General features: G+C 44.0%; 1 protein-coding gene across 4 annotated transcripts in view; it reads left to right on the plus strand.

Moving 5' to 3' along the window:
• Positions 1 to 14,249, plus strand: part of ASMTL (acetylserotonin O-methyltransferase like) — a 221,177-nt gene that overhangs the window by 83,393 nt on the left and 123,535 nt on the right. For all 4 annotated transcript variants that reach the window (XM_078658086.1, XM_078658088.1, XM_078658085.1 and 1 more), the window contains exon 6: positions 6,172 to 6,236. In XM_078658086.1, the coding sequence (XP_078514212.1) occupies positions 6,172 to 6,236 (65 nt within the window). The remainder of the gene's footprint in view (positions 1 to 6,171; positions 6,237 to 14,249) is intronic.

The following is a 14,249-nucleotide window of genomic DNA, read 5'->3' on the forward strand; positions in this document are numbered from 1 at the left end:
GTAATTTCCATTTCAAGATTAGCTGCTCCCATGTTCACAGGGAGAGCACTCAATTACTTTATGTTGTCGTAGGTAAAGTGGGCCTGAAAGGCGTCCTGGGTAACTAGCCTCCAGGCTCTATTGGCCGACTGCTAGCATTTACCGGATTTAACTGATTTTTCCAGCAGGCTAAATGAGAAGGATGTATGGTAATGATCTGTCCGGGATAGAGGTTTTATGTCCTGGATAAGTTTGGATTCAATATTAGTGAAAAGTAGGTCTAGTGTATGCCCAGCAATATGTGTGGGCCCCTTGATCAACTGCTTGAGTTGGAGGATTTGCATGTCACTTTCCAAGTGTGTTTCTGCAGGGTTGTTCACCTTCTCAAAGTGGACGTTAAAGTCCCCTATCACTAGGTATTTCCTGTGTTTCAGACAAACAGGGAAAAGTTGGGTGAGTAGTCTAGAGCTGAGTTTGGCTTGGTGTGGGGAGGGGGGGGCGGGGTTATAAACCACAGCTCCAGCAAATATTGTGTGGCCATCTTTGGATAGCTGAAATGGTAATATTTTGTGCTCTCCCAATTGTGCCACTTGGACATACAGGCAGGTCAAGTAATCTTTAAATACAATAGCTGTCCCTCCTCCCTTCTGTCCATGTCTGTCTTGTTTTAGTATCTTGTAGTTTGCAGGGAGTACATTATAGATATCAGGGCAGTTGTTTTCGTCCAACCAGGTTTCGGTTATGAAGGCCAGTTCGGGGTTCCTCTCATTGAGAATGTCCCAAATTTCGAGGGAATGTTTTGATATCGACCTGGCATTAAAATAAATGCAGGTCAGTTACACAAATCCATTTCTTTGTAGGACCAGTCCGATTGTCTTATGCTGCTCCATCGGCAGCCTATACAGGAGAAAGGTCCCTCAGTGTGCCCTGGGTGGGCTTTTGTGCAGGAAGTATTATCAGTCGCTCCATATTGAGAAATCTTTAGGAGTGTGTTTCTTGTGTATCCTTGAACAGTACATGGGGCTGGTTCGCGGGAGACCGGGGTCTTGGCCCCTGATCCCGGTCGGGGGCGGACGGGCGCAGACGGGCTTGCCTTAAGTGCGCCTTTGGCGCGCCGGCGGCTGCGCAGGTCCGCTGGTACATCGGTCTGATATAGGGGAGTGCGCGTGAACGTAGCCCCGCCCTTTCCTCGACCGGAAGTGCCCTGTTGTTGGCCCCACTACATCCTGGAACGCCCTCCACTCAAACGGCACTCAGCCGCAGTGGACTGGGGCAAGGAAGGCAGCAGAGGACCCAAAATGGTGTGCAATGTGGTCAGGTATGTTGGTATTGAGTTAGCAAGATAATGGTACAAAGTGCAATATGCGGGATTAAAAATAGAACCATGTGCAGTAAAACTAATAAAATGACTAAAAACTATTGTTTGTAAAAGGTGCTAGTAAAGTTTGTTAATGGTTTAAGTCACACCCAGCTTCAGGACTGAGTGCAGCGCACAGCTAGCAGTATTACCAAAATTCTGAGATCAAACGGGCATTATCAAATATAACATTCATATTTTTTAATAAACTGCAACGTGAAAGGCATTCTATAGACTTGCTATTTTCTTTGTAACTCACTAATTGCGGAGTAAGTAAAGGCGCTGTTTAAGTAATGACAAGGAAGTAAATGTCAGCCAAAGAAAAGGGAATACATTTCAAAAAAGAATCTATGGGCATCTCCTGTGGGATGTGTAAGTACCTTTTAAATTCCAGTCTATCCACCAATCACATGTTAAGCACCTCAAGAAGAGGTCTAGCCTTTTGAAAAACAGAATGGCTGGCTATTGGCTTTGTCAGTGCTTGTCTCCTTGGTAGAGAACAAAGAGAGGTGCCCGACAACAGGGGAACTGGGAGGCACAAAGAAGTGTGGAAAAATGCTCTTTAAAAACCCATAACTATGAGTTCAAAGCATTAGAATCATGATCTGTAAGGGAACAGGCTTTTTGCAGGTTTACCCCCTACATTTTGCCCCCAATTTAGACCACTAGCTGTTGGTTTTTCGACCCTGAGAGTGCACAGAGAATTGCTAACCAGACCTCAGTGCCAGTGTTTTAACACCATTCAAAGTATATGTCGAATTGGCTATCCCAAATTTGGCAAGTACTGACTTACTTATAAGTCTCTAGTATATGGTACCTAGGCTACCAGTGGCATGTAAGACAGTGTGTACACCAAGGGCTGCAGCACTGATTGTGCCTAACTGTGTATGACAAACTACAACCTGTCACTGCAGGCTGGAATAAGCAAAGGCAAAAGGATGTGTGGGAAATGATCAGACTAATTAAAGGTAGGAAGAAAATCCATTAGTTCCTACAGGTGGGAACCTAGGTTTGAACCTAGTCCACGGATTGCATATGCATCTGTGTTGGTTTGCAACCAGGTTTAAATTGTATGGGTAGGAAGGAATCAAGGATGATTTTTAACTATTATGTTATTTTATGTTTTTGGTTTTGTGAAGTATTGATAAAGAAAACATAAAATTCTATTGTGTGAAACAACTGGGGAAGGTTCAGTGAGTGTTTAAATTATTCAAAGAATTTGTCTGGGGACTAGGTTTCCACCTGTAGGAACTAATGGATTTTCTTCCTACCTTTAATTAGTCTGATCATTACCCACTCATCCTTTTGCCTTTGCTTCTGTATGCTTTTGCCCAGATGTGTTGGGGTGATTAGGGTAGATCCCTGGGTTATGAAGATACTACAGGCTGTAATGGCAGTTGTCACACTGCCAGTTCGACTTGGCCATTACCACTAATGGCAAAGTCACCACTTCCATTAACAATACATTTAAGTCTCTTCTAAGGAAGGCTTATAGAGCCCCAAGGCAGGCAGCTGTATATTCTTATGTAGGACATGTATTTTATATATGTCTGTTTTGCTATGGAAAGTCTAGGAGCAACATTGGCTAACACAGGATTACCGACTGACATATCATCGTGACTAACTTCTGAATCAGACTGTCTAGCTAGGAACTATACTGTATCAAATTAGTTGTGGCATTGAACTCGACCTGATGCCCAGGTCGAGTATAATGGCATTGTTAAAGTAAGCAACTTTTCGAAAGTTGCCACTCTGTGACCCAGCTGGTCCAGTAGCCACACACGGGCACTGGTGGCAGACAGCTTACTGCCCACCTGGGGAGTTGTGTGAATGACTCCAAGGCTTAGGAACAATAGCGGCCTGCTACAGGGAGATGTGTCACTTCCCCCATTCAGGAAGCCACTCAAGGTGTTAGCCCAAAAGCCGAGCTTCAAAGGTAAAGCCTCCTTTGGCGAGCAGATGGTGTTCACCCTCCTTGGGGGCTGCGCTTTTTCAGGTACATAATCTGTATACTGGGACAGAGCGGGAAACCTTGTGCTCAAAACGGTTGTCCCATGGGCATGTAGCCCTCAGATAACCCCTCCTGTAGAATGGGCTACCAAGCTCCTGACAGCAGAGGATGGGTGCAGACATCTTGGGAGTGGGCAGAATAGTACACTCTGGGATTGTTGGGTGCCACACATTTCTGTAAAGTCATCACCAAAAGGGAGGGGATCTGGTAGCCCTTTGGCTAGTGACTGTGTCGTACTCTCAGGGCACTTTCCTGGGATAAATATGTCACTCTGAACCTCAGATCGTGTTAGAACTTGAACAAGGACCGAAGAAGGATTGACCTGCTGCCCACTGGACCACACAAAAAGAGGCTGCTCTGTCTGCTGGACTGCACCTGCTGCACCTTGGGCTAACACAGTTCATACTGTGACTGTGGTTCCTAGTTTGGGGCAAAGTCGTCCCCCATTCCCAGACTGAAGCAGGAACTCTAAGGGTCAGTTGACTGCCCCCCTTGTAAAAGTACCAGATACATTAAAGCTGAAGTAGCGCAAACCGGCAAGTTGCCAGCCACTGGACAAGATTTGGTGCCAGCTGCCGGTGGGCGCCGCAAGAGACCGACCCTCAAAGCCCTAAAGTTGCACCAGAGTCAATCTGAAACAGGAGTGTTATCAGATTCCAGATTGACTGCCCAAGAAGGATACTTGACCCCACTGCAGGATTTCGCTGTGACCACTGTACATAGTCTGGTAGCCTAGCCACAGCTGGCTTCATACCGTCTCGAAGAGGACTTAGTTGGACCCCGACCTCTGTGGCCAAAGTTGCCCTATACAACTCATGGAACGAGGAATCACCACAAAGGCACCCCTGTCGACCATACAGCAACTGGAACATCCTTAAGCATCTTTTTAACCTGTATCCTCAGCAGGACAACCACTCCATTAACATCTATAGCTGTCATGTTGTAAATTTTGTAATTGGACTGGCAAACTCTTTGGTGGCCAGGTAACTGTCAAAATCTACCCCATAGGCCCTCCAGACCTTCTCCAGGTCAGATTTGGTTTCACAAGCCTGTCTGAAGTAGCCCAACTAAATTTTAGAAAACTTGAAATTGACCAATGCCTATTTGCAGTTGAATAAAAAAGTGATAAAACCTTTACAAATCTGTATCTGGATTTTGCTCATCAAGGACTCTAAAAATTCATGATAATATAATCTATATTTATAAATTGGTGTAGTTTCTTTTGTGTTTTTGTGGCTCTTTTTTTGTTGTTAGGTGCTGTTAAATGCTTTACACGATGTTCCTTTGTGCAAGCCTTGCTGCTCAAAGCCATAGCATAGTGGAGCTTAAGGTTGTGCAAATGAGCATGACATATAATACACCAAAATCCTCACATGGTCCACAGCCAAATGGAGATCCACCGGCAGCCAATTTAGGTGCAGGAAAAATCTACCATTTTGTGCTGAAACATAGACAACATTTTTAAAAAGAATAAGAAAATATGGGACATTATTTTACCATTCAAACTTATCATAATAATATAGGGAAATAATTTTCTATTTAAGAAACCAAGACCGCGCATCTTGCAATGGGTGCCTGGCCATCAGCGATAGGCTGGGTGCAGGGACTGGCCAGCAGTGACAGATTGGGCAGCCAGGTCCTGTGTCCAATGCCTGCTACACAAAGGCACAGGTGAAGGGCTTGGTGGCATACAGCAGGGTTGGATGTCTGCAGTGGGCTAGTTTGAGGGGCTGGAAACAGGCCAGGCCTTGTGACCAACCTACTGTGCATGGCCACATGAGCGAAAGGCCAATTACTGCAGGGTTTGTATACAGCCCCTACAGCCAAAATTGTTGTTCACAGCCGAAGGCAGTGGGGATTGGGTGACTTGATAACCTCTTTACCCCCTACAAAACTACTCTGGTCTTTACTTGGAGTTTACTTGGATTTAAAAAGCAAATGTTTTGGACAGATACTCAGAAGTGGATATCCTTTTTCCCTCTGGCCCTACTTTGGAAGAAGTCCCTTCATGTACTTTAATGATCTAAAAAGCAGCAGAAGCATTGGAGCTGGTTTTAACTTCTGCAGAGGTAAAATCTTAACACTTTAACAGAAATGTTGCTTATAGTTTCAGTACTTTCTTTTAAGAATTCTCACCGAATCCATGTTAAATAGTTTTTTCCGCTTTCATATTAGAACACACATTGAAAGGACGGCAAGTTTGTCATGTGCTCAACGTTTTTCAGGCCCTTACGGTCACATTGTGACACAGATGCCTTGGAAAAATATATGTATGCTTCAGCGATCTTTTGTTGGCCTTCGGCCGCAGCCTCAGAATGACATAATTCACAAGTCCTCACCATTGTCCATTAAGGTTTCAACAATCTATTGATGAAAGTCAACAACACCCAAGTATTCTAGTTCAAATTTGTGAGCATTGTTCAATGCCCCTTTGGAGCAGCTTCAACAATCACCTTCTTGTACTGACAGAATATATTAATAACAAGCAAGTTTTACATTGGTAACTGCTTGATTAAGTATTAATCTCTTCCTTTCACTGCCGGTAACAAAAACAGTAGAGTCCATTATTTCCCCTAATATGCTAAAAAAGCATTTCAAATTCCCAGAACAAGGGTGTCTAAACTAAGTTAAACAGAATATGTCCTAAGATTGTTTTTATGTTCAGTTAAAGGTGCTATACTAGAAATATGTTTGGCAGATCTGGTTAGCATCTAAAATGTAAAAAGTTGAATATTTTAGATTAGGTGGACTGCAATTGAAGAAAAACATAGTTACGAACAGCTCTAGTAACTCATCTATTTCAATGATATTTTCTTTTTTTCAGTTTAAGTGGAAAGGAGCACAGTGTCTTCACAGGTGTGGCCATAGTTCACTGCAGAATTCTGAAAGGTAACTATCAACAAATGCATACCATTAGCTTTATTAATTGTTCCCATGGAAAGTAACTGATATTCCACAAAAATCTTGAGCTTTGAGGAAATTCTGAGGGTGCTGTAAAGACTTTTTGTAGAGCATCGTGGTGGTCTTCGCAGGGCATTCTAACTACAAGACTTACAGTGGATAAGTAATCACTTGCTTGCTGAAAATCTGCTTTAACTAGTTTAACAAAATCGAAATGTTGCAGGTATTTGACAATTCAGTCCTCTCTTTTACCATCAACTGGAAAAACAATGTTCTACCAGCTGTTGTGGGTCAATAACAATCACTACTCAGAATAACCTGGACAGTGACCCCAAAAATCTACCATCTCCCACTGCTCTGGCCTCAACACTATTTTCCTTCAGTTTGTGGCATGCGGTTACTAAATGTATGGAAATACTGACCATTACATTTTCCAGCGTTAAGGCAGATGCATTGGAAACTCCGATATGAATATGTTCTGTGGTAGGCTAAGCTCTATTTTTGCAATGTTGGCATGTGGACACATGGTCTCTTCTCATTGATAAAAGCCACTTCTCTGAAGGACAACAGTGTGCCAAGCACATTTTGTATTATGTCACTAGTCGTGTGTGTCTTCAGTTACACCATGTCCTTGTGATACCCCCAACCTACAAGACACTCTAAGACTGTAGAAGTGAAACTGTGAGTGCCCACCCAAGTGCTCACAGGGCCCTGTCAGATTGTTTGTAGACAAATAATATATAATCCAGCCAGACCGGCAACCAATAAATGCATACAGCATGTAGGGGACCCTGTCAGATTGAGAACTCCAGTATCCATTTTCCTTTCGTTCTTTATTACTTCTAAATCTTCCCTTAATTATATCATGGTTTCTTTTAACCTTTTTTCTGTCATTAGCCTTTGCCTCACTTCTTTCACATTTACCAGAAATGATTTCAAATTTACTTTGTCAGTATAATCCATTAAATTATTCTGCATCTCCATTGCCATTGCACCAAAGGTTTTTGTTATCCCTTTACTGCTTTACACCACTCATTTTGCCGACTTTCCTGCATTACCTTCTCAATTTGTTTTCCTTTCTTTATTTTCACTCTCTTTACTCTTCCTCCTATGTTTCTATAGATGCTCCATCCAAATTTACCTTCTCTTATCCAGGAACATTATCTGACAAAATCTGCCTTCAAATTTCCCAGTCCCACTGGCTAATTATTTTATTCTTTCATCTAGCTATACCTACCCATCTTCTATTTCACCCATTTACCTCTTGTCCCAGCATTACCCATTCCATTAACTCACTGTCCACTTACTGTTGTGCTCAATCATCCATTATCAGTCCCACCTCTTATCCGCTGGGTGGAATGCATAAAAAGCCAGCCATATAGACAAATTTTAACTTGTACGTAAAGTCATTGAATAACCTGAGCTTCCCTCAAGTGAAGAGTTTCATTTCTATAACTTACAGTAATCACAGAAGCCTGATTGAGACAACTAAAGTGCCTTGATTTTTAAAAACGTCATTAAGGTAAGGCAGCCTCATCTTTCCATTCAAACATGCATCCTGTTCCTTCCTCCCATGAACGTATCCATAGATCCTTTTGCTTTGTCAATCTTAATGACATCTGCCCTATGTAGTATCTGCTCTACATGGATTTACTAACATGCAACTAAGGCTAAATAAATCTTTTTAACAACACTTCGGCTACCTGAACTTCATTACTACACCCTGTTTCTCAGACTAGCCCCATCAGTACCTTTTCGCCTGTCTCCCTCTGTGTCAGTTTACTAATTTACAAATTAACAGTTACTTCGGCTACTCTTGATCCCTCACTATTATAGCCTTGTGCATTTTTCACAGTAGTACAGTTAGCCTCTGTTGATCATTGGTGGGATCTATAAATACCTAACAAGCCCAAAACCACAACCGTCAGACTAATTATGAGTTACTATGCTGGAATATTACAAAATATGGAGAAACATGTAGAAATAATTAACATTAGATAGTAGCAATTTGCAAAGAATTTGTACTGTGTATTGTAGTACTTATCTCTAAAAGTCACAATTTCTGCAGTAATTCCTGTCCATGTCCTGATTGTTTCCATAGTTCTCCACACTTCATTAGTTGTTGAACTGGAAAACACCTAACTGTGGCAGGAGGTGCACTACCAATATGTTAATACTGCTTTACATTTTACAAAAAGACAAACAGCCGGCACATATCAGGCCCATCCTAATGGCAAACAAGAATATTTCTGAGTTTTAAAAAAAATGAGGTTTGAACTGACTTTATAAAAAACCTTTGATATATTCTGTTTCCAGGAAACCTGGCCAACTAAGGAAATTGCAGTGTTTGGCTACACACCATACTCTGTTCCTGCCATTAATTCCAAGAAAGGCAGACCAAAAGGAAGCCTAACTGTGGATTTCTTTTCCTCTATTAGCAAGCACCGAAGTGAGTCAAACCATCAATACCAATTTAAAGCATATAACAATAGGAAGCAATATCATGGCAATAGACAGATAGTATTCAACCGAGCAAAAATAATAGCATGCCTGTTATTAAAAGATCTAAAATCAACAATACTTAAAACTCTGTCAGCAAACAAAGCGCCTGGAAGTTAAACAAAACAAAAAATAATCATAGTTTGTGGGGACGTAAACGGCAAACTCATGAATTGATGATTGATTTTGATTTTAAGAAGGAATTCTCTGTGGGGTGTCCTGGAGTGCTAACCAGATGAATTCAAGATTACTACAGAAGGCCCATTAACTGCCTCAGTGATCGCAATATACGGACTCCGTAGTCTTAATGGGTAAGCACTTCAGATATCTCTGCACAGAAAACTTGTAGAGCCTGCAATCATACATGCCTAATAGACTAATTTTAATTAAATATCGAGTCTTAGCTCTTTGTAACTGATATGCATGTTGAAACAAGAATTGAAAGTGATCACCATTAACTGCATGCCACAAGGTTTCAAATCTTGACCTTCCAAAGTGGGAGTTTTATCTGACATCATCCAACCTGGTAGAAAACTCTAGTCCGGAGAAAAATAAATGGTGACTGAACTATCATAGCACACGTAACCATGACTTAAACAAGGCTTTTAGGACAAAATATCGTGAAAATATCAATCTAGACATAATCTGGAAATAGGAGTAATTCAGGGTTGTAGGGACATATTGAAACGTTTACCTCTGCTGCCATCAAGCCACAAATACAAAATCTGTGAAATCATGCATATTTTACAATGAGTGTTTCATGAAAAACATACATTACCAAACCCCTTAAAAATGGTTATCCGATTTTTCAAAAGAGAAGTCCTTTAAAGACCAAAGGAAAAGTTAAAACACATTAATTAAGCTTAAAGATAAACATTTAGTATAAAGCTAGGAAGGATTAAAGCTATTTTTGGGAACTAGTAAGATGGGGGCTGTCATGGTCCTCCTAAACATTTAGATATGGAAGTCTGTCCTGCTGATTGGGTTCAACACTTCTTATTATACCAGGAAGCCACTAATTCAATCATTAAATGGAAAAGGGTTCTACGCGCAGTAGTTAACAAACCTGACCACTGAATTAGAATTCACAGAGAAAGAAGTGATTGATGCAATATGTAGCCAAAGACTGCAAAAATCACTTGAACCATATAGAATCCACCCCGCCCCCAAATCTCTTACATAACACTAAATCAATTTCGGCCCCATGTTTAAACAAGAATGTCTTTAATGCGGCCTGGATATTCAGGTAAGTGTATCCATGGGCGTCATTTGGAGGTGTCTGGGGTCGCAGCTGTGACCTCTAACCTGCTCCCTGCTACTTCATTTGTTCCTGGCGTCAGAAGGTGCAAAACATTCGCCTCTTCTGAGGCCAGGGGTCGCAGAGGAAGTGCCAGGAGTGGCAGGGAGCAAGCTAGAGGTCACAGATGCGACCCCTGAGCTCTGGCGTCCATGAGCGTATCCCCTTGTTGTGATAAGCATTTATTATTCCCTTTGTTAAACAAGCATTTACAATGCAATGGTCTCGGCATTGTTAAAGTTAGAGCTATTGGCATTGCTCATGATATTATTTGTATTTATGTTTTTGTTTTTAAAACTTATAAATAAATGGCATTGTCATTTACAATGCCAATAGCTTAATCTCTCGCAAATGTGAGGCCTATTGCATTTGCACCCACACACAGAGCCACACACAAAGCCACCCACACACACATACAGAGCCACCCACTCAGAGCCACCCTCACAGAGCCACCCACACATAGTCATTCACATAGAGCCACCCACACACACACAGAGCCACCCACAGAGCCATCTACACACACACAGAGCCACCCTCACACAGAGCTACATACACACACACAGAGCCACCCTCACACAGACCCACCTACAAAAAAAGCTACCCACACAGAGCCACACACACAGCCCAACACACACACAGAGCCCAACACACACACAGAGCCCAGCACACACACGCACAGAGCCCAACACACACACACACACAGAGCCACACACACACACAGACAGGGCCACACACACACACACAGACAGGGCCACACACACACACAAACAGAGCTACACACACACACACACACAGATCCCAACACACCCCCACAGAGCCCAACACACCCCCACAGAGCCCAACACACCCCCACAGAGCCCAACACACCCCCACAGAGCCCAACACACCCCCACAGAGCCCAACACACACCCACAGAGCCCAACACACACCCACAGAGCCCAACACACACCCACAGAGCCCAACACACACCCACAGAGCCCAACACACACACCCACAGAGCCCAACACACACACCCACAGAGCCCAACACACACACCCACAGAGCCCAACACACACACCCACAGAGCCCAACACACACACAGACAGAGCCCAACACACACACCCACAGAGCCCAACACACACACACACACAGAGCCCCCCCACACACACAGAGCCATACACACACTGAGACACACACACACACAGAGCCACTCACACCGAGCCACACACACTGCCACACACACACACACTGCCACACACACACACACTGCCACACACACACATCCACACACAGAGCCACACACACAGACACACACACACTGCCACACACACACACTGCCACACACACACACTGCCACACACACACATCCACACACAGAGCCACACACACACACAGAGCCACACACACACACAGAGCCACACACACACACAGAGCCACACACACACACAGAGCCACACACACACACAGAGCCACACACACACACAGAGCCACACACACACACAGCCACACACACACTCAGAGCCACACACTTGGATGTGGTGGTGAAAGTGGTGCATGTGGTGGTGGATGTGGTGCATGTGGTGGTGGATGTGGTGGTGGATGTGGAGGATGTGGAGGATGTGGTGGAGGATGTGGTGGTGGATGTGGTGGAGGATGTGGTGGTGGATGTGGTGGTAAATGTGGTGGTGGATGTGGTGGTGGTGGTGGTGGATGATGTGGTGGTGGTGGATGTGGTGGTGGTGGTGGATGTGGTGGTGGTGGTGGTGGTGGATGTGATGGTGGTGGTGGATGTGGGGGTGGATGTGGTGGTGGTGGTGGTGGTGGATGTGGATATGGAGGTGGTGGATGTGGTAGTGGATGCGCCTCGACGCCACCTCCAGCCCCGCGCAGCGCTGTGTCGGAGGTCGATGGCCACAGAAGCAGGAGCTGGGCGAGAGGGCAAAACTCCAAAGCGAAAGTGAAAGCATCCGCTCCCCGAGGTGCCCTGCCACAGAAGCAAGTTTATAGGGAACCTTTTAACAAAGGAGACTCCGTTTCAACATATTGCTACCAGAGTAAATAAAAAAATAAAAAAATGCAACTACGCTCATTAAAAGTTACGATTCCAAGAGCGGCGTATATCTATGCTCGCATGAAATAATAAAGCAAACACCAGCTTCAGAGGCCTCCTTACTTACAAAGCCAAAAGAAAAGAAGAAATCTAAAAATCACCTCCCCTCGCAGCCAAAACAGTAGGTTCGGTACAATTTCATTACAGAGCAGCGTTGCTGGTAGACGCAGTGGCTGTAATGGAGCAGAGTTCAGGTGGTCCTGAAGATAACCTACATTATAAGGATGGGCATCTTCACACAACTATGGGGAGAGGAGGGAAGTGTACAATAGGAGTGATGGGCATTCAAGTAATGAGCAGCGGAAAAGATGGAATATAGGAAGGAAGCCCTACCAGGCAGCGATCTCCCCCCTTTTTGCGGTATTTCAGGAGAAGGAAAGTTAAACTCCAGCAACGAATGATGCTTTCAGGTCCGAGGTCGCCTTTCAGTTAACTTTCTGTTGGCGAATTGTCTTTTAGGTTTCTGCCCGGGCGTCTCTTGCCTTGCTCTTTGCTGGTACTTTAGCTGAGTACTCACCCGGTTCACAGGCAGGAGCAGCATCAGTGTTTTTCGCCCCAGCTGCCGCGGCAACACTTTACAACGCCGCGCGCCCACTTCCTAGTCCACGAGACTTCGAATCAGCCGCGCGCCGAGTCTGTATACGGTGTTATAAAGGGAATAGCCGCCCTCCCCCTCCAATTCTCATTCAATAAACTGTGGAGTGAAGGAGCGCCAGGCGAGGGCGTGCTCAGCAGTTTTCCGGGCCAATCGCTGTTTTTGTTGTCTTTATTGCCGCGTTCCAATTGGCTGCTGGGATCACGTCGCGTGAAATGTTTAGAGTTGAGGTTAAAACAAAACTAAACCCTATTGCCGGACTCCCCCCTATTCCAGCGTGAATTGGTCTGACTCAGAACACCAAGTAGGAGCAGGCGGGAGCTCGGACGGCGGCCTCTGGGGGTTTGTTTTTCCACAGATTTATGGCTGTGTGAAAGTTGTAAACCGTTAACGTCTGGCACAATGAAGTCAAAGAGATACTACATCAAGTGCAGGGTCAGAGAACTTGGAATAAAGAAAGATATTCTCTGTGGGTTTTTTTATGTGAAACTGGCAGGTCGAGGGTCTTCAGCTTCACACAGACAGATTAGTCACGCCACGGAACTCAACCACAGAGCCATGGTGTCAAAACTGAAAACCTCTCTATACATTGACCTCCAAATAAATCACTAAACAATCTAGCTAAACGCTACTTAGGCAATGAACAGTCACTATTTAATCCAAAGTTATATATTGATAAAAAGGCCGCTCAACACTTCTAGCAACAAGAAATGGTAGGAAGGAATGAAAATAAGACGTGGCGAAAGAGAAAAAGCAAAATAGTGGCAGCAGCTGCGGATAAGCCCCGTCCTTTTCAGACTGGGGGGTCATGTTTTTTGTTGAGTGGCGGATGATGTCACCGAGAGAAAACGGCAAAAAACACGCCCCTCAATCCGAAACGGACAGGGCTTAAAGGGTCAGACAGAGCTCTTCTCCAATGGCTGGCTGCCGTTTAGGAAGCTAGCCAATGGAGAAGAGCTGGCTCGTTTACCTCCCTACTCTAAGACATAATTTCTCGCCCAGCGAGACTGCGCAAGCACAGCCTACGCAGGCCGAGACATAAAAAGGATCTTGTTTAAATACCAGGGCTATCGCCTGTTTCCACTGCCGGATGGAGCTGGGAAAATTGATAGCAAGTTATTTCGAAAGTGTATCCAAGATTGGGCTAAAAGAGATCGACTTTTATCCAGTTTGTAGTCCGGTGTCAGGAAAGGAGTACGGAGTCTAAATCAGTCGATGAGATTGTACCTTATGTGCATTAAATATATTAAGATGAGGAAATTCAGCTTGTTCATGATTGTCATTGATCTAAAAACAGCATTTAATTCAGTCAACAGATCCCTTTACTTCACAACACTGACACCCTCATTTACACTCTGCTCCCCAGTACACTCCCTTTTTCACATTATTCGCTCCTGTGGTGTTTTTGAATTTGCATGAGCAGATAATATTTGTGCACATTACTTATGGAACACTACATCTTTCAGTAAGCATGTGGTTTTCTGAAGCCGGCTCTCTGCATACATTCTGCGATTTTACTCT

This window comes from Lissotriton helveticus, chromosome 8 (genome assembly GCF_964261635.1).
Source record: "Lissotriton helveticus chromosome 8, aLisHel1.1, whole genome shotgun sequence".
Taxonomy (NCBI): Eukaryota; Metazoa; Chordata; class Amphibia; order Caudata; family Salamandridae; genus Lissotriton; species Lissotriton helveticus.